The 18,712-nt window shown below is 48.0% G+C and overlaps 1 protein-coding gene and 1 long non-coding RNA gene across 4 annotated transcripts in view; one reads left to right on the top strand and one right to left on the bottom strand.

Annotated features, from left to right (window-relative positions):
- Positions 1–15,009: 15,009 nt before the first annotated feature.
- Positions 15,010–16,822, bottom strand: LOC107316016. Its single transcript, XR_001556147.2, has 2 exons — positions 16,689–16,822; positions 15,010–15,825 (listed from the first exon to the last, which is right to left on the bottom strand). It is a non-coding gene; the product is annotated as an uncharacterized LOC107316016 (long non-coding RNA).
- The window catches only part of FBXW4 (F-box and WD repeat domain containing 4), a 56,997-nt gene continuing 54,354 nt past the window's right edge, over positions 16,070–18,712 (top strand). For all 3 annotated transcript variants that reach the window (XR_001556146.1, XM_015867028.1, XM_015867029.1), the window contains exon 1: positions 16,070–16,822. Coding sequence is in view for 2 of the 3 variants with exons in the window: in XM_015867028.1 (XP_015722514.1) it covers positions 16,551–16,822 (272 nt within the window). In the remaining variant the exon portion in view is untranslated. The remainder of the gene's footprint in view (positions 16,823–18,712) is intronic.

Genomic DNA, 18,712 nt, shown 5'->3' on the forward strand with positions numbered 1-18,712 from the left:
TGCCACCGAGCCAGGGCTCCCTGTGGGAAAAGTCACACCTTCTGAACAGCTTCTGATACCATGCAAATGAAGGACAAGTCCAGGAAATGCTTTCATCTCGGACCTGTCCAGCCCCCTGCCCATTAATTACACACATTTCATTTGTGTGAGAGCAATTCCTCTCGAGGAGGGGGTGGGAAATGGCCACGATGTGTGGATCATCTCAGCCCTGCTCTCTAAAGACCCCTCCTTGGAAGGGGGTTTATAGCCAGAAACTGGGATGCTTAGGGATTGAGTAGGGGATCCTGTATTTCTCCTGTTGTACAGCTGCTCCAGGTGGAATCATAGAATGGCTGGGTTGGAAAGGACCTTAAAGATCACCTAGCTCCAACCCCCCTAGCTGTGGTCACAAGTGTTGCAGGAGCATCCTTGAAGGGAGGTATAGGACTGAGCAGAAATAAGCTGTTCTCCCAGGAGAGTAAGTGTCCAGGGCAGGAAGCCTTGCTGGCCATGCATGGACCAGCCCTAATGCTCCTATTGAGCATTTCTCTCTGTGTCCCTCTCCTTTTTTCACAGCCCCTCTGACTTTTTCACAGCTGATGGCACCTCCACCCTGGCTCCCATTTGCCTGGGGCTGATGGGGAGAGTCAGCCCCAGATCCCTGAGAAGACACAGAGACAGGGATTGTGGAGCTGGTGGGTTTTTGCAGCCATGATAATAACACTTAGCGCTTCCCATAGCACCTGGGATGCTCCAAGCACCTACACATCTGTTCCTCGTTACCACCCCACTTCCCATTTACAGCACCTCTGCCCCCTGCTCAGACACACTTCAAGCAGTAACAGTTCTACCCCTGTTCTCCCCCAGGAATCTCCTTTGGGGAAGGGTTCTGCAAAGCTGCAACCATGGGGCAAGGTGCTGCACTCCTGGATGGGGTAAGCAAAGCTGTGCTGTGTTTGCTAAAGGGTGAGATGGAGCTTGTGAGCAGCAGCCTGTGCTGCTCCATCATGAAACCTGCTTCAGATGTGCTGCTGTGGGGAAGGGGGATGCTCCTGGGATTCATTCAATGTGTCCTGCATTCATAAGGGCTGAAGCACAAGAAAGTCCCTTGTGGCTGTCAGTTGCAGTGGCCAAATGCAATCTGTGGTTGTGAAGTCCTGAACCAGAGGTTGGGCTGTGCTGGGAAGAAGCACTGTGGCTGTGCTCAGGTATTGTTGTTGAGCTTGTGCTGTTGTTGGTTGGAAATGGGATGCTGAGGGCTGCTGGAGCCTGGGTGCCTGATGTGTGTCCCTGCTCCCATCTGGGTTCTCCTGTTCAGTTTGGAGGACCCTTATCAGGTTCAGTTGTGGCACTGTGAAGGGTCTGTGCTTCCTAGGATGGCCTCTCCATATGGCCAAGAGTCTTTTTTTTTTTTCTCTTTTCCATCTTTTAGAGCTTTTATAGCAGAATGAGATGGGAAAAACTCGGCCTTGGTGATCATTTTGCCAACTCTATGTTGTAGTAACACACCCTGGTGTCTGGAGTCTCTCATTGAGTTCCTCCCAGAGCGGATGGCAGCACTTGCCCAAAGACTTGCTATCACATAAGCTCAGTTACACCAGGTGGCACCAGCCAGTGCAGCAGATCTTGGCATGCTCAGTGGTTTCACTGCTGCCATAGCAAAGGAGACTACGTAATGGATTTGGAGGAGGGCTGGAAGGTGGATGCTCATAGCAAACATGAGAAAAACTCCAGTTGCAACATCCAAAAGAAAGACCAACCGATTAAAAGAAAAACAAACCCAACTGCAACAGAAAATACTACTGAGATGGAGGGTGACAAGATGTGGGCTGTACATTGGTAGGAAAAATTTGGCTTGGAGATGTGAAATGGGATGGTGAGTACTGGCTTGATTTGCACACTCAGCCCAGCACCCGTGAGAAGCAGCTGCCCAGCTGGGAGCCAACCCTTTGGTAACGGCCTGCGAATTTCCCTGGGCTCCGTTAATTGCGGGCCGGCTGCTAGTTACAGCTCCAGGTCAATTGCTGGGAGTGTTGGGCCCTGCTGAACAACCCCTTGATATCAGTTGTTAGCCCAATTAACAACCAGTTTGGCTTCAGTTCGGGCTGTTAACCATCAAACAGATAACTGCTGGTCATGATTGATTTCTCAGCAGTTGGGGCTGCTGTGGAGGAGCTGACCTGTTCTATGAAATGCCACAAAAGCCAAGACTTGGTGCAGGCATCTGACTCAGACAAACATCAGGGCCATCCCACAGCAAGGCAGGCAAGGCGGCAGCTAGGATTTCTGCTTGCTTGGGTTGAAATGAGGTCATCAAGGTGCGTTAGGCTGAGCCAGATCCACCACCATGTGGCTCCAGCCCTGTTTGCAGGGCAACTGCTGGTACTCATGGTCATCGCATCCTCCATGGACAGTGAATGTTTGGTGCCCAGCTCTCTGCCACACTGTTCCTGTGCCATGCATGCAAATGAGTTTGTCCAGTTGGAATATTCAAGTGTTTCCGTATTTCCATCTGTGTGGTCAGCCAGGAGCTTGGATAAAGAATGGGAACGCTTTGAGAGCAGCCCAGGATTTTGGCCTGACTCAGCAGGTAGGCAATGCAGACCCATCTGGAGACATGAGTACATCTGTTAAAGCCATAAAATGCTCTTGGGGTAATAGGTAAGGCTGGCAGGGTGGGGTTTGCTTAAGGTTGTTGGTCAGCTCTTTCTCTGGTTCCCTCTGCTGTTTCAGAGGAACCTCAAGGTTCCTCCAAGAGTAGACCTGGTTTTCCCTAATGTGATGCTTTTCCCTGCCTTTTGTGGGAGGTCTGGTTGTCCCAGGTGCCCATCAGTGTGTAACCTTGTATTCTGCCTGTAGTTAGAAATATGGCTAAGCAGGAGAATTAAGAACTCAGCTTTCCCGCTCCTCGGATCTGTCAGCAGAATTTATATTTACAGTTTGTGTACTTAAATGTTTGGGCTGAACATGGCAGTCCTGGCTGGTGCATCTCCTGCCTGCCTTTTTCTCCCAGCAGCTGTTGGTAAATGCATCCCTCCGGGATGGAGCTGCTGCTTGGGCTTTGACTTTCTCTGTTTTACAGGAAGCTATAAACAGAAGCAGTTGGTTTTGTTGGGGGCTTTTTTTAGATGCTGAGAAGGCTCCGTCTCCCCCAGGCTGGCTTTGCTTTCAGCAGCCAGCGTGCCTGAGCCAAGCTCTCAGCAGAGGATCCAGTAGGAGAGGTGGTGCAGGATTTACAGGGCTCCTTTGCTCAAGTCCCACATCTGAACTCCTCCTCCACAAGAGGCCGAGGAAAGCTATGGAGGTGGTCCAGCCTGGGAACCGATGCCTATATGCTATAATCTGAGCTATAAATGAAGTACAAAGCCACAACAGTGATCCTTCGCTAAACTTCTCGTCCGATTCTGTAACTTGGACTGCATGCTGGACCCTGTCCCACATCCTGGCTGGAAGGAATCTGCTCTGAACAAGTTTTAAATTCACAGGGATTGCTCTGACTGTCCGGTCCAACCTCCTGCAACACCTGGACAAGGGGATCCTTCTCAGTGCGTTCTGAGTGAAAGTCACAGGCAACAAAAGGATTTCCTGTAGAGTTGCCATATTTCAGTATAGTTTGGTATTTCTCACTTGAAACTGTGTCACCTCACCTCCCGGCACTTGGTCTTGCACACACCCTCCCAGTTCACAGTGCCATCCCACTTCACCAAGGCAGGCTTTCCCAGTCTCTCTGTACATTGCAGCCGTTTCACTCAGCTGATTCCTGCTGTCTGCATCTCCTGTCAAGTGGAGCCTGAGCACACTGGCTACAGCACCCAGCGATAGGGCCCGTCCCTGGCTGTGCTGGGAATGCTGGGAGGGCAGCGATGCAGTGACATCCATGGGACAATCTCCCTCATTGAATCCTTGGCATGGAAGTGCAGTAGGGGCATGGTTGCAGGCTCCTGTCCCTCCGTACAAAGGCTGCAGCACATCTCCAAAGCAGAGGCAGCTTTGCTAATGCAATCAGTCCTGAAGAGCTGAGCCCCACTGTTGCCCAGGAGGGCTCCATCTCTGCCATTGGAATGATCAGCTGGTGAAGTCAGAGCTATTTTTGTTCTCTGTTGTGATAGGGTAAACTTGCAGTCATTCTTCTGATTTTGGTAGACTTGCTCTGCATTATCTTCAATGAGAAGTTTGCTGTGCCTCATTATCCCCAGTGGCCATATCTGCAGTTCTCTTACTCCAAGCAGATACAGCAGTGAGCCCAGAGGTGTTCATGCAGTGTGCTTGGGGAGCTGCTTGCTGCCCCACAGCACTACCCTGGGAGTGACTGAAGGATGGGGAGAGCATGACTGGATAGTTGCAATATATGCATCACCCAACGCTGACCATTGTCCCTCTGCTATCAACACCCAGCTAGCTGTAAGAAAACCTCCTTCCTGGTCATTGCTGCTGGATGGCAAAAGAGCATTGCCAGCCCCTAAGGGTGGTGGTGACTGATAGGTGCTGAGCCCTTGTAGCCCTTGTGGCAGGACCCAGGCACTTTGCTCCCACTTGATCACTGCAAGGAGCCAAGTGTTTCACCGCCTCCCTGCACAGAGCTGTGCCTTTGCCGTGCACTTGACACCAGGACAGGGGATTACTTGTGCCTGATGGCTGTCCCCACCACCACGTGTCACCAAACGGGGATATGCTGTGCCTGGTGCAAGGCTGAGCACTATAGCCCTGCTGTCAGCATGGAGGGATGTGGCATCCTATGGAGCAGTGGGATGCTGAAGCCTGCAGGAGGAAATCACAGTGGGGTTTTCCCCCAGCCATGATGGTCTGCCAGCTGGGATTTGGATGAGCTCTCAGTGCTGTGATATGGGATCACCTTATGCATGCTGAGGATGTGGTGTTTTGCTTATCATCTGTGATGTGGGAGGCTTCTGGAGAGGGGAGCTCAGGAGCATGTGGCAGCAGGTGGGACACCTACAGACAAGGTCAGAGTCTGCTCCGCAGTCTGGCAGAGCCCTGAGTGCTGCTTGTACTGGGTGTAGTCCCTTGCAGGGCTTTTTGCATGAGATGCTACTGCTGTCACTGGATGCTGGCAGGGGACTCTGGTGCAAACAGCCCCAGGAAGTCCAAAGTCACCCACACAGAGGAGAGCAAGAGCAGAGAGTCTGCAACCTGCTATGGAGAGCTCATCTGCAGAAACCTCCCCATAATCCTGCTTGCTCTGGTGTAACACTATAACATCCCAATGGAAGTAGAAACTCCAAGGCCATTACTTGCTGCTATTTCAATGGGTGTGCAGCGGCAACTCACTAAAATTCTTCAAAATCCTATTTAAGACTGGAGGCAGCAGGGAGAGCACCAGGATGCTGCAGAACAGCACAGTGCACTGAGCTGCAACCCGAATGCCCCAATTACTGCAGTGAGCTGTCACAGACAGCAACAGGTCTCCTTCAGTTATTCGGCCTGTTTTGAGCTGCTGAGGAAATGTGTGACCTTCCTTGAAACCAGAGCATCAGCTCAGCCTGCATAACCTCAGCAGTGAGCTCAGGGCAGGAAGCAGAGCAGTGAGCGATGGAGGCAGTAGCTTTGCTGAGGAAATGCATTTAATTCGAGCTACGCTGCAGTTTTTTGTTTGGGGAAAAAATGTTGATGCAGTAACATTCTCCGCAGTAACCAGGGGTGGATTAAAGGTCGCAGAGATAATGTAGCATGTTGAATTCATAGGCGGCAGATGGAGTGAGTCCCAGACCCACTGGGAACGTCTCCCTGAAGGTCTTCTCTGCAGCTTTGCCTGCTCTGCTCAAGAACTGGATTTGCACCTTTTTCCTATCAGGTTTCACTCCTTCCTGGAGCTTCTTGTCCTCAAGATTTACCTCCAGGTCCCTTTGCTTGATTTACGCCTGCAGTTAAGGCAGTTCTTTGTGATGCTGACTGCACGCAGCTGGGTGTCAGTGCACAGCGTGCTCGTGGGCAGCGGGAGGAGATGGTTTCCCCACTCTGCTGGATCAGCTGTGGGTGTCTGAGCTTCAAGCAAAAAGTTAAACTACAGGTGACGCCAAGTTTGCAAGTCCCTGGGAGCTTAATGCAGCTTTCCCAGATGCTTTGGAGCATTCAGTGAAGGACGCTGCAGTGCAAGATTTACATCATCCTTATCACCTGGAGGAGACAAATGCCGCTTTCCTCTCAACAGCTATTGAACCAGCAGGGTAAAAATCTAGCGAGGAAGCAACCTGTGCCTGCAGACCCCCCCAGTATTGCGTGCTCTGTCCCAGCAGAGGGAGCCCGAGTTTATTAACAAATCCAGGCCCGAGATAGGCGCTATCAAGGTGGTACCGAGGCTGGGTAGGACGTGCGCTGCGGAAGGAGGGATGCTGAGAACAAGCCAAGGGAAGGATTGCTTGCAAGAGCTGCTGGGCTTGCTTGTAGCACATGAAAATGTTTTGCACGGAAAGCTAAATCAGAGCCATGCTACAGTGGATGTACTGTGCCTGATCCATGGCTTCTTGAGCCAAATGGGAGCATTTGAAATGATTTCCCTGGGACTTTGAGGCTCTGTGTTAGTGCATGGAGGGCTCCGTTTGAGGAACAGAAGCACCTTCAGCACTGATGCTGTGGGTGCTCCCATGGACACGAAGTTATTTAGGAGAGGAAAGAGGATGCAGCTGGAACATGAGAGTCACGGATCATTTTTGCTCATGTCCAAACATCATTTAAATCACCACAAAGCCTCCTGTTAGCATGAGTCAGCCTGGCCAAGCTGAGGCTTCTTTTAGAATCATAGAGCCATTAAGACTTAAAAAGACTTCTAAGGTCATCAAGTCCACCTACCAGCAATACTGCCCACTAACCCTGTGCCTCTGTGCCACATCTCCCCCTTTCTTGGGCACATCCAAGGACAGTGAATCCATCACCTGCCTGGGCAGCCTGTGCAGTGCCCCATCACTCCTTCTGAGAAGAAATTCTTCCTAACATCCAAGCTGAGAAGCTGAATAACAAACTAGGATATCTCTAAGCACGGGGATGGGAAGGCAGATGGCTCAGGCTGTGCTCCAAGCAGCAGCCGGACATTTTCCAAGGCAACTTTTGAAAGGAAGGTTAAATTTCTCCAAGATAAGGAGAGCTTCAGTGAGCTGGAATGCATCGCAGCTCCCCCTCTTTCCCCCCCTCAGCTCACCCTACGATAACAGCTGTTGTGTTGGAAACTTAATGCTGATGAAAGAGTTAAAGGCTGGTTGATGGGCAATATCGGTGACACACCTCTGAATTGAGCATACTCCTGGAGTGAGACTGCGGACTGGTGTTACTCAATGAATAGAGGCCACTCCAAGGGAGTTTTTCCTTGAATAGAATGGGGTCAGGGAGCCGCTTTGGGGAACAATGGTTGCCACCGGCTAGCTGAATTTCTTACAATCACACACCATACCCCCTGATCAAATAGCTCCTTTGTCAGCCTGATATAAAAACATGTCATACAATGATGATCTGGAAGAATGACATGAGCTGGGCTTTCAAAGAGATCAGAAGGGCTTGTTTGGCACAAAAAGAGCCCCCATCAGAGTCAAGACAGAAAAAAAAACGGGGAATAAAGGGGGGTGAATGGAAACAAACAGCAATAACAACAACAGCAGAAAAGAGTGCAAGTTGGAATCTCGGCTCTGGCTTGTTTCATTGCATCCCATGGCTGCGGCAGCACCGTATGGCCGTGTTGGAGCTGTTCGGGTACAGACGTGGATGTCGGATTGTGCTGCCATTGGGACCCCATTGTCATTCTGCACTGGGACAGAAGAAATTGCTGGATGGGAAAAGGTCACTTGGCCCAACGAATCATCTCACCCCCCCGAAAGTGTCTCAGCACCATCTCTCTGCTTTCTCACTGTAGCTCTCTGCCTTTCTAATGCAATGTTCGCCTGCTGCCCTTATGCCTCTGTACAAAGTTCAGATTGCTGCTCTTGTCCATCTGCTCACAGGAGCTGGAAAATGTCTTTATTCAGCCCAATTCTCTTCTTAACTTCATATTTTTTTTTTCTTCTTGGAGTGCATACACCATTTACAATCCTCCTCCCAGGGTTCACAGACATTACAGAGAGTTTTGACAGAGAGAAAGAGGTTTCCTCAAATAACGCTTTAAGATGTGCAGGGAGGTGGGTCCTTCTTGGCTGCTTCCAGGGGAACTGCATTCCTGCAGTATCTATCGCAGGAGTTCCAAGAGATGGCATTTGCATACAATCATGGCAATTATTTGCAAGCTAGGAAAGTTCAGCAATACTGGAATGAGGTAATTGGAGATATTGGGCAGTTCCAGCAACTACAAGTGTAGGAAGAAGCCCATATTTGGGTTCTAACCTTGCATTACATAAAGTGAGGAGTTGGAATAGTCAGAAGAGATGATAACATTCTGTCATTTCTACACCTTATGCTGCTTAGGACATATTCATTTATAGGAAAAATAATAGGTAAATTGTGTTTACACAGTACACTGCTCATTAAATACACAGTCTATTTATAGGCACATCTACACACCATAGTGATGAGTATAAGACAAACAAAATTATTGCTGACCTGCACACTCGAGCTCTTTCATTCCTTTACCTAAAAGTCTGCATTGCACAAAAGGAGGGTTGTAATTAATCACTTATTCTCCTGAAACACAGCTCTGAACAGCTGTGCAGCTGGCTGCCTGAAAATAATTAGTAATGTGTTTAGAACTGTTCCAACTGGAACCTGCAGGTACCCCACTTCTTACATGGGGAACCAATCCCAACCTGGTTTGAATGACAGGTGACTCTGCCCAAATGGAGTGCATTGCAGAGCACAAGTGTCTCCAGTGCTGGCTTTGATCATTAAAGTACATTGAGACCCCTCTTTCCACCATTTTGTTGTCAAATGGAGCCAACTGGGGCTGAGAAGAAGCACTGGGCATTCCCAGAGAACTGTGGGTGCCCCATCCCTGGAGGAGCTGAAGACCAGGTAGGATGGGGCCCTGGACCCTGATCTGGTGAGTGACACCCAGCCCATCACAGAGGCTGGAACTGAATGAGCTTTAAGGTCCCTTCCAGTCTGAGCCATCCTGTGATTCAGTGATATGAGTCCATGCCATGACCATCTGGATGGTCTTTGCGAGTCAAGTCTGATTGCAGAAGTGGAGCATCTCTGTTCTGGGATCAGCCCTGGTTGCAGCACTTTCTGTATTATGGAAGTTCTGGATAGGACAACTAGACAATGTCTGTGTCATCCTTGGGCAATCAGTTTTGATGCAGAATTGTGCAATTTTGTTAAGCGGTGCTGTTTATAGCAACCTCTCCTCTGGCTCTGAGACTTTGGATAAGCCAGGGAAATAATAAGAATGATGTTAAGGCAATATTAGCTGCATAACCATTCCAAAGGTTGGGGGGACATAAAGAAATCGGGTGATACACACACCTTAATTCTGTCTCTTTGTCAGCAGGTGGCTGATGGAAATGTAAGTGACATGGTCACCCTGGTTGTTTCCACGTCACTTTGCCCTGCCGGTCCCGCTGGCTCTGCTCAGCTGGATCTCGCCTCGTCAAGTTTCCAGAGAACCTCCTCGCATTCTGCTCTGGTTCCCATCCTGCCGTTATAACCTCGGCGTTGGGAGCAAGCCTGGAAAATTTCAGGATGAAAACCGAAACCTTCCAAAAGGTAGGAGCACATAAAAATCAGAGGATATTAATGCAGCAACAGCTGGACTTCTGCTTTAATAATGTGTATTTCGTAGAGCACGTAGCCAGTTGGGTCTGATACGGGTATTTCTGTGCGCTTCTGTTAAAACAAATCCCACGCCAGCAATACAATGAGAGGCTGATACACTGTATTAAAATACTAATTATGGAGCTCCTTTCTTCTGACGGGTCTACTAAAGGTACTTCGAATGGATACGTGAGAATTGATCAAAGATTCGGCGGGCTGTTGCCACTGCTCACTGGGCATTGCAACCCAAAGGAGAACCCGACTCCCATGAAAAAGATACGGTGTTTTTACAAGCAATAAAACCCGCCGGTCACTTGATTGCTATGGGGATGGGTACAACCAAACCGGGCTTTCTTAAGGCAGAAACAAAAAGGGATATGGGAGAGGGAGGGAGAGTGCGAGCGAGTGGGAGCTGAATTGATTTCAGTCTGTTCAGGTCTAGCTGGAAAACACAATGCGGCGAAACGCTCCCTGAGTCGGCAGGCTTCTTTTCCTGGGTTTTTCCCATGGTTTGAAGTGGAGAGGGAGGGATGGCGTTAGAAAAAGTGCGTGTGAGAGAGAGACAGGGCTGTAGGAAAGGGAGAGAGATGAGAGGCATCATTTGGAAGGGTGAAAATAGTCCATTCCTTCTGGGGAGTGGAAAACTTTGATGTCAGCATCTCTGGTTTTAAAGTGGCAGTGTCAGGTTCAGGCTGAAAGGCTTTGGTATTTGAATCTTTGTCTGAGCTTGCGCTCACACCTGCACTCCAGGCACCTGCTGGGTGCAGATGAGTGGTGGAAAATAGGCACACGGCAGCACAGGTCTGCATGGCTCCTGCTGGAGGCTCATGCTGAGAGCCTCTCCTGCTCATTTGAAAGAATAGGACCAAATTTGTCACTTGTGGCACTCAGGTGATCCCAGTAGAGTTGATCCACAGTGCATATGGCTTCTCCTTTCCTCCATTCCAAGAGCAGAAAGGTTTGCACCCTGGTGGCACAGAGACAGTGAATCGATGTATATCCCACTGACGGTCCTCCTTTATCAGAGACAGAGGTTTGGAATAGAATCCCAGGAATGTCGGCATTTTCCTTCCCCATCCTCGTTTTCAGTGAAAGGCCTGTTTTCATGGCAGGTGGGCTGGAGAAGGGAGGTTTTTCATGACTCTTTATTCTTGGATTTATAATCTGACACGCTGTACGCACATGTGCTTGTCACAGGACTGTGTGAGGTGCCCACCACCATCCATGCATGGTCCAGCAGATGTTACAGCCATCAAGTGTGTTTTCCTCCTGTTCCAAAGGAAAACATTCTCTATTTTGGGATGTGGGATTTTCTTTTTTAAACCGATCTAAACAAACAAACAGAAATAGTGGTGGAGAGGTAGGGCTTACATGATCATAAGAAACCTGTGTAAATGAGGATCTAAGCCTGTTCCCTGACCCATAAACTGGGTTAGTAATTAGTTGCTCCTGCAGTTTGTTGTCACAAAACCCGAGGGTAGGCTGAGGAGTGTTTGGAAATCGTGAGCATTAGCAATATGGGATACCCAAACTTACACTTACAGCAGTGCCTTGGTTGCTGCTTACAATGGGATCTGAGGGTCTGTAGCCACGGCAGAGGTCGTGTCCTGTAATTCTGCAAACTCGTAATTGCTGCAAGTAATTAGGCTCTGTCCTGGGTGCCTGGACCAGGCAGATCCAAAGCTGCTTGTAGGATTAGGTTTGCCCACTTTCCTTATCCTACTCCATAAGCAAAGCTTCAGATACGGTAGCAGAACATCCTCCATGGACACAAAGAGCTGGGATACCATCAGAACTACACATGGACAGGGTCTGGATGAAGCCATGTAGGTGGAAGGAACATGCAGAATAAAACAGTACCATTGCCACTGTTTAGTGAGGTTACTCTCGGACTGCTCACTGAACACTCCAAAATGTTTCAGAACAAGATGTGGAATTAATGAAAATTGAGTTGAAAATTGCTAGAAACAACTTTGTAAGTCTTGTTCTTACTCTCACAGAAGCCAATGGGAGTTTGGATGTTTAGTTCTTTAGGCTCTAGGTATGAAAGGAAAAAGCCCCTAAAATATCTTCATAGGTAGCCCCCTATAAAAGCACAAGATTCAAAAGCATTCCTTCAGGAGATCAAGGACGGTCCAGCCTTTGAAGCTGGGAGGATTGGGAAATTTAAAGATCTTTGTGGCAATCATATTGTGCCATTAGAAATCTACCATTTGGAATTGTAAAGCATTTAAAAGGAATGATTCCAAATTCCACAGCTGTCTGGTGAGTGACAACTTGATGTGGCCTCAGGGGTAGGAAGAAGGTCATTGTTGGGAAAACAGTTAGAATGAACATTTTCCGAACAGATGCTTCAGATAATACTTTGATAAACGAGGTTAAAAACAAATAAAATAATCCGTCTGACTTTCAGAAAATAACAGACCGGCAAAACAAACAAACCAAACTTGGAATGCAATGACAAGAGATAGGTGTGGGGTTGGTGCTTAGGGAACGCTAATGGAAGGCTGTCCAAAATAAAGTGGACAATGAACCGAGTCTCAGCCTGAGAGATGAGGCAATTCTGCTGCCTTGGGGAGGTGAGACTTTTATTTATCTCTTTGTACCACAATACAATTGAAGGGAACTTCCATAGCTGTCAACTGTTGATTGTGATACATGAAAATATTTGACAGCATGTTTTTATTGCCTTAATTTTCAAGCCATTCAAGCAGCTCAGTTGCCGATGAAAATGCAAAAGCGTTGCGTGTGCCTGGTAAGTGGATAATGAGAGTGACCCCCTCGGTTTAGTATCTTTGTCAGCAGAGTGTAGTGAGAAGAGTAAACAAACAGCATCGCTGCTGACAAACCGATTCGTGGAATTGTTTGTTTTCATCATTTTCAGCATGGGTATGAATAAAGGTCCCGATCCTGCGGCTGCTAAGTACCTCATAGGGATGGCTGCTGGCTGTGTGCCCTCCGCTCTCACTAAGAGCTCCCTGTAGCTGTGGTTTAGAACTATGCAGAATAGGCTCTGTTGGGATTATTTTTAAAGGAAGATTTTTCCTCATCTTTTTACAGAACTCATACCAAATAGTTGCTAGTTCTGATTTCTTCTGGCAGCTCTTTTATAGGTAAAACCAAATCACTACCTATAAACTGGGGGAAAAAAAGAAGAAAATTCACTCTTAAATTCGGCATAACGTTTTAATTTTATCCTCTTTAATCCTTTGATATTTTTTGTGCTTCTAGTGCAGAAAAGCAATTCTGCTAATCACCTTTGTGCCAATCCCTGCATTCCTGACAATAGCGTGAACAGCTTCCATCAAAGTCTTTGATGTGGGAAAGACACACACACACATATAATCTGAAAACAATTCAGCTCCTTGGTTCTCAATGGCGAGCACTCTGCTTTAATAGAGTGCAAGTTCTGTGGAGGTTTCTAATCCTTTCTGCCAAACAGAAGAGACACAGTCAGGTAGCACACCTTATTCAGAAGTTAAAATAACATGTTACTTGCTCTCAGAGAAAATCAAAACAACTCAAGATCAAAAACAGATTCCGCCAACCTGAACGGGATAGACTTTCTACTCAGATAACTCTTGATCTAAGTGTGTAACAAGTAACCTGCTTTAATCCCTCAAAGCGATGGTGTTACAGATAAGTACTGTAGTAGCAGAGGAGGTGTCTTAAGTTTCAGAAATACACAAAAGCATTGGTTGGAAGGAAAAACAAAACAAAGAGCTGTCCACATGATTGTGTCTTTAGCTGGAAAGGTGTATTTGAGGGCACTGCAAAGAAGAATAAAACCCCTTGAAGACAGGAAAAGAAAAAAGAAAAAAGGAAGAAAAGACAGGCAGGTATTGAAATGGAATTTCTTCCAAGCTGGATTTCATTGACTTGTGCTGTTGAAGCAAAAGCTTTACAGGTGTCAGCCCTCATTTTCAGTTTACAAATCCCACAAGCTATGATGCTGGAATGATCTGCTGCTTCAGCACAGAACCACACTCTATTTTCCAGAGGTTCAGGGAGGTCATGAGCCATGAAAGGACTGGAATCTTTGTAAGATTTGTGAAGTCGGTGTTATTTATTGACTTATCCTGCACTGGGCACCTGCACTGACTTCATTATTAGAGTATGGCCGTTTTATGGAAATAATCATGTTACACGTACAGTTTTAGTAATGCTTCCAAACCTTCTCTGCTTCTTGCCCCTGCAGACAGCTACCTATGCACTTCGTTCAGCATAGCTGAGAAGATGAGGGCCATCTCAGCCTGTGATGCACAGCACTGACAGCTCCACAGCAGCTGAAACCATGCCTGGGAGGCGCATGCGCTTGTAGGTCTGTTCCTCTTACAGAGAAAGAAAGTAACAGATCATAGTGTTTGGGGTAAATTATCATTGTAAGGCAATTATCCACACTACAAAACAATATTACTTTTAAGAGCAACGTATCATTGGTTTCTTTATAATATTGTTTGTGATAACTGTTTGGATGGTATTAGACCTGTATGACCCACATTGCACGTGGCACTCTGAACAGTCTCCTTCCAACAAACACCTTGGTGAAGGACTCAGGCACAAACAGGGCTCCTGGACACTGGAATAAGGGTGTCATAGTGTGCAAGGAGACGTCAGACACGGCAGATGAAGCACTTGTATATTATCACTTTGTCTGCTAAGTATTACCAGATTTTAGTTCCTGTTTCAGTGCCCATCAGGTAAGATCCCCTCACACCTTAATCTCTTCAGAAAGCTAAACTGACCGAACGCTTTGGTTCTCACTATAAAACGTTTGACAGTCGTGCAATCATTCTTACTGCTCTTCATTGAAAACCCGCTAGTTTTTCAACATCCTTCTTGAAATGTTGGCTGGACAAATGATTTCCAAAGCCGTCACAACAGAGTCAAAACCAGATGTAAAACAACCTCCTGGCTCTTGTTTGTTTCCCAGCCCTTTGGTCACAGCACTGCAGAAGGAGCTCACGTTTAGCTGATTATTCATCTTAATGAAGTCTTTACGGAATTGCAGCTTTGCAGGGTAGAGTTACATCCTTTCAGTGTGACCTACATTCTTTGTTCCTAGATGCGAGACTTTACATTTGACTTGATTGAAACATGTATGATTTGATTATGCCTAAACTTAACATAAAGTTACGCAGCCATAAGCACCCTTGGCCTCTTCCCTGAGGCTTTATGCCTTCTAAAAACTTTGCTAATCATGATTTTGGATTTTTTTTTCAGGTCACTAATAAAAACAGCAAATAATGTAGGATCCATATGCTGCCTCTGTGGAGTCCCACTGGAGAAAGACCAACTTGATAATAAACCTCTCCTTACAATAACAATTTACGACAGAGGAATCACTCGGCTTTTAATAAATTTAATGTTTCAGGCATTGCCAAAGTGTATTACAAAAGAGTTAATTATAATTACACGTTTAACATTAATGTTATCAAAAAGACACAGAATTCACATCAATTCTTTATAATCTTTTTTTAAGTAATGTTTGTTATATTACCTCCCTTTCAATTGGCCGCTTATATCCTGTACCAGCTGTGCTGCTATTTTACCTGAACTTAATCTGAGGTGGTGAATTTTTTAATTACTCTGACCATCTGATTCACTCATTATAATTGCTGATAAAATATTTGCTGTCTTCTGATCCTTTAGAATCTCCTTGACTTCCAGGGTGCATAGAAACTCGGTGTAAATGGACCAGACAGCTCCTCAGCTGGCAGTTTTGAACCTCTCAAACACAAGGCCTCCAGAGCTGGTGATTTAGATAAATGAATATTTGAGTGCTTGAGATTAAACAGACGAGATGACCTTCTGGAACAGGATGCAAGTAAGTGTCTAAAAGGCCTGCCTGCTATGGTAACCTCATTAAATGCTGAAATTTATTTTCCAACTCTACAGTGCAAAAGAACCTGTAGTTTGTGGCTGGTAAATGATGCCTGTACAAAGAATTCTAGGTAGATGATTTACTTTTCATAATTTATATATATATATTTAATTCTGAGGCAGAAGTTTCCCTAAGCATTTCAGGCTTCCGTAGAGTGGAAAATACTGTAAAAAAGAATAACACAACACTGTACTCATATTTTCCTGCTCCACTGTCTGTGGAGGGCTACTTTGCCATTTTGGACCAGGATCCTCCTGTGTTGTCAGTACTCCAGGCTCCTGTGGATGGCAACAATGACTCAGTTATTATGAACTGTTCTTTGCAGCACTTCACATATATGTATGCACATACACGTATGAAGCACGAGCACTTTTTCAGCCCCTGCTCCGTGGAATAGATGGCACCAAAGGGTCTGAGTGACAAACCAGCCTTAAATCCTCTGCAGCAGGGGCCCTTCTTACATAAGGAAGAGCCTTCATTTTAAGTGGCTCAGGGAATCTAGGAGTTCAGAACTGCAGTGTAACAGCAGACGACCCCTGCTGTCACCTGGTGGGTGACAAGAACTCCTGACTCCACTCAAGGGTAATTAATGAGCAGTAATCACCTTGCTGTTCACCTTCCTTTGCAGGAGTGCTGTGCCCAGCCAGGTGGTGGAGCAGATGCTCTGGTTACCTCACGATCACCATTCTGGCCATTAATTATTCACGTTATTAATGAATACGTCGATAAGGTGATGTTATTAATCTCAGCTGTAAAGAATAAGGGGCTGGAGGGGTTGTTTCGCGGTGGATCGAGGTGGGGGTATCCCCCGTTAATTAATTAATTCCCTAACGACGGTGTCCCCCCCCCCCCCCCCGCCGCCTCCTCCCCCGGAGGGGGGCAGTGACAGGCAGCGGCTCCTGCCCCATGTGACTGGGGAGCGGCTGCCCCCGTCCATGGCTTGGCCTCCCCCGGGCAGCAGCAGCTCCGGCTCCCGGGGAGGAGGGGCAGGAGCTGCTGCTCCATGGGGAGGAAGAGCAGCCCCCGATCCCCCCAGGCGGAGGGGGGATCCCGGGCCGCTTCCCCCCCTTCTTCCTCCCCCCCCTCCTCCTCCCCGCTCTGGGCCTTACCCGAGGAGCTGCTGCTCCTCATCTGCTCCTACCTGGACGTGCAGGCCTTGGGCCGCCTGGGCCAGGTCTGCCGCCGCCTGCGCTTCCTCAGTAGCCGCGATCTCCTCTGGAAGCGCATAGCTCGCGGGTGCCTCAATTCCGGCTTCACCCAGCTCGGCACCGACCTGTAAGCTCGGCCTCCGCGGCGGAAGGGCGGGGGGGAGGCGGCCGCGGCGCCTAGGAAAGGCCGGGGATGCTGCGGCCTAGCTGGTTGCTAAGGGGCGTGCTGCGCTCCTGGCGTAGTCGCTAAGGGGGGCTCCCCGCTGCCGTAAGAGGGCGGAGGGAAGAGGGGCGCTATTCTCGAAACGCGGCTGCGCCGTCTCGGCTCCGAGAGGGGCGGCGAGCGCGTGGGAAGCGGCGGGGCCGCCCTGCCAGGGGAGGGACTGCGTGCGGCCGCGGGGTCTGGGCCTGGAGGTGCCGGGCCTGGATGTGCCCATCAGGGCTGCGGGCTGCGGGGGTTTCCTGCAGCCGTTTCCTGCTCCCTCGAGACTGTAGTGAGGGCTCGATAAACTCCAGGCCCGGCAGGAGCACCCCGCACATATTGGAGCTCAAAGGTCTCTCCCCAAAGACCCCCCCAGGCACAAAGCAGTGTCTGAGTTCGAGAGCTCTGAGCTAGGGGAGGTGGGCTCTCCCTCTCAGCACTGCTTTGCTTGTGCCTGCCAAGGCCTCAAAGGCACCATGGAAAAGTGGCTGTGAGGGAGTAGAATCTGTACAGGCTGCTGAGAGAAGGCCTGGATGTGCTATTAGAAGTACAAGGCGTGGTAGCTTTGCTGTGTGTAACACCAGCATCTTTCTGGAAGTGCTTTTGGGCTTTCAGCCTTGATGGTGCTTGGTAAGAACCCACAGGTTGTGTTTTCTCTGTCCATGTGCTGGACTGCAGAACACCTCTAAAAGGCAACCACAGCTCATGGGTTTCTCTCTTACTATCTCAGGGATCCCAAATGGGAGTTCATGTGCATGAGTATCTACAAATTGCTTCATGTGTTTCCCTATAGCTGCCAGCCTGAGCTCCGGAACTTTGTTTCTCATCCAGGAATGCAGTATTGTTGCCCTAAATGCTGTTGGCATTAATTCTAAAGGGTGTCTGAGGCCTGTTTCAACTGTCCCATAGTGCTGTCTTGTCAGTAGCACAGGCATAGGGAAGCAGCTGTGCCCCCTGCTCTTTGGAGCAGGACTTCAGTTGTGCTTAAAATCTCTGTTGGGTTTTCAGGCCAGGATTTTAACCCATTCAGGTTTTGTAGATTTAGGCCTGTAGCCAATGGACGCTGCAGCCAAAGATTGGGTTTGGAAAGTTAACCACAGTTCCCTAGGAGGTAAGCAGGAGTAAGTGCTGCAGAATGCTGTGCGGAGGACTCCGTCTACCGTGATATATGATTTTGTCTCCTGAGGAAATGAAGTTTTGTATTTTTCATTAAGAATAAGGTGATACTATGCTGCTTCGATTGCAGGAGGGATCAGGTGTACAGCAGAGCAGGTGCAGCACATGTAAGGACCACCACTTCCCCCTGCAGAGGAATGTGGGTCTATAAACAGCTACAGAAGAAGTTAGTTAGGTCAGAGGGTTTAAATGAAGGGAAGGGTACTTGTGTGTCATGAGCTCCCAGGGATTTCGGCGCTGTTAGATTCACTGTGGGAGCACAGAGTTGCTTTGGTTAGTTTGTTTTGTTTTGTTAGTTGTTCTAAGATGTGCCTTTGTGCTGAGCCCTATTTTCATATTTAAAGTCTAGTACAGAGTGCTGCTTTTAGCATTGGTCAGCACTGCCCCTGGTCCAAGGGAGTTCGATCACCAGCAGCTCACTATGACACTACAGTCTGGTCATGAAGGATCCTTGAGATATTCCAGAGAATGAATCCTGTAATTACTTTGAACTTTATGAAAGGCTCGTGTAATCTTCAGTTCTTTGAAATAGATAGTGTGCCAGTTCTTCTGGGCAATACCTGAAAGCCAAACGTTTGTAATTCCCTGTGTGGACATCCAGCATCTGGGGGCAGTTTCAAGAGTCTTGCTCCAGTGAGT

The sequence above is a fragment of the Coturnix japonica genome, chromosome 6 (genome assembly GCF_001577835.2).
Source record: "Coturnix japonica isolate 7356 chromosome 6, Coturnix japonica 2.1, whole genome shotgun sequence".
NCBI classification, from domain to species: domain Eukaryota; kingdom Metazoa; phylum Chordata; class Aves; order Galliformes; family Phasianidae; genus Coturnix; species Coturnix japonica.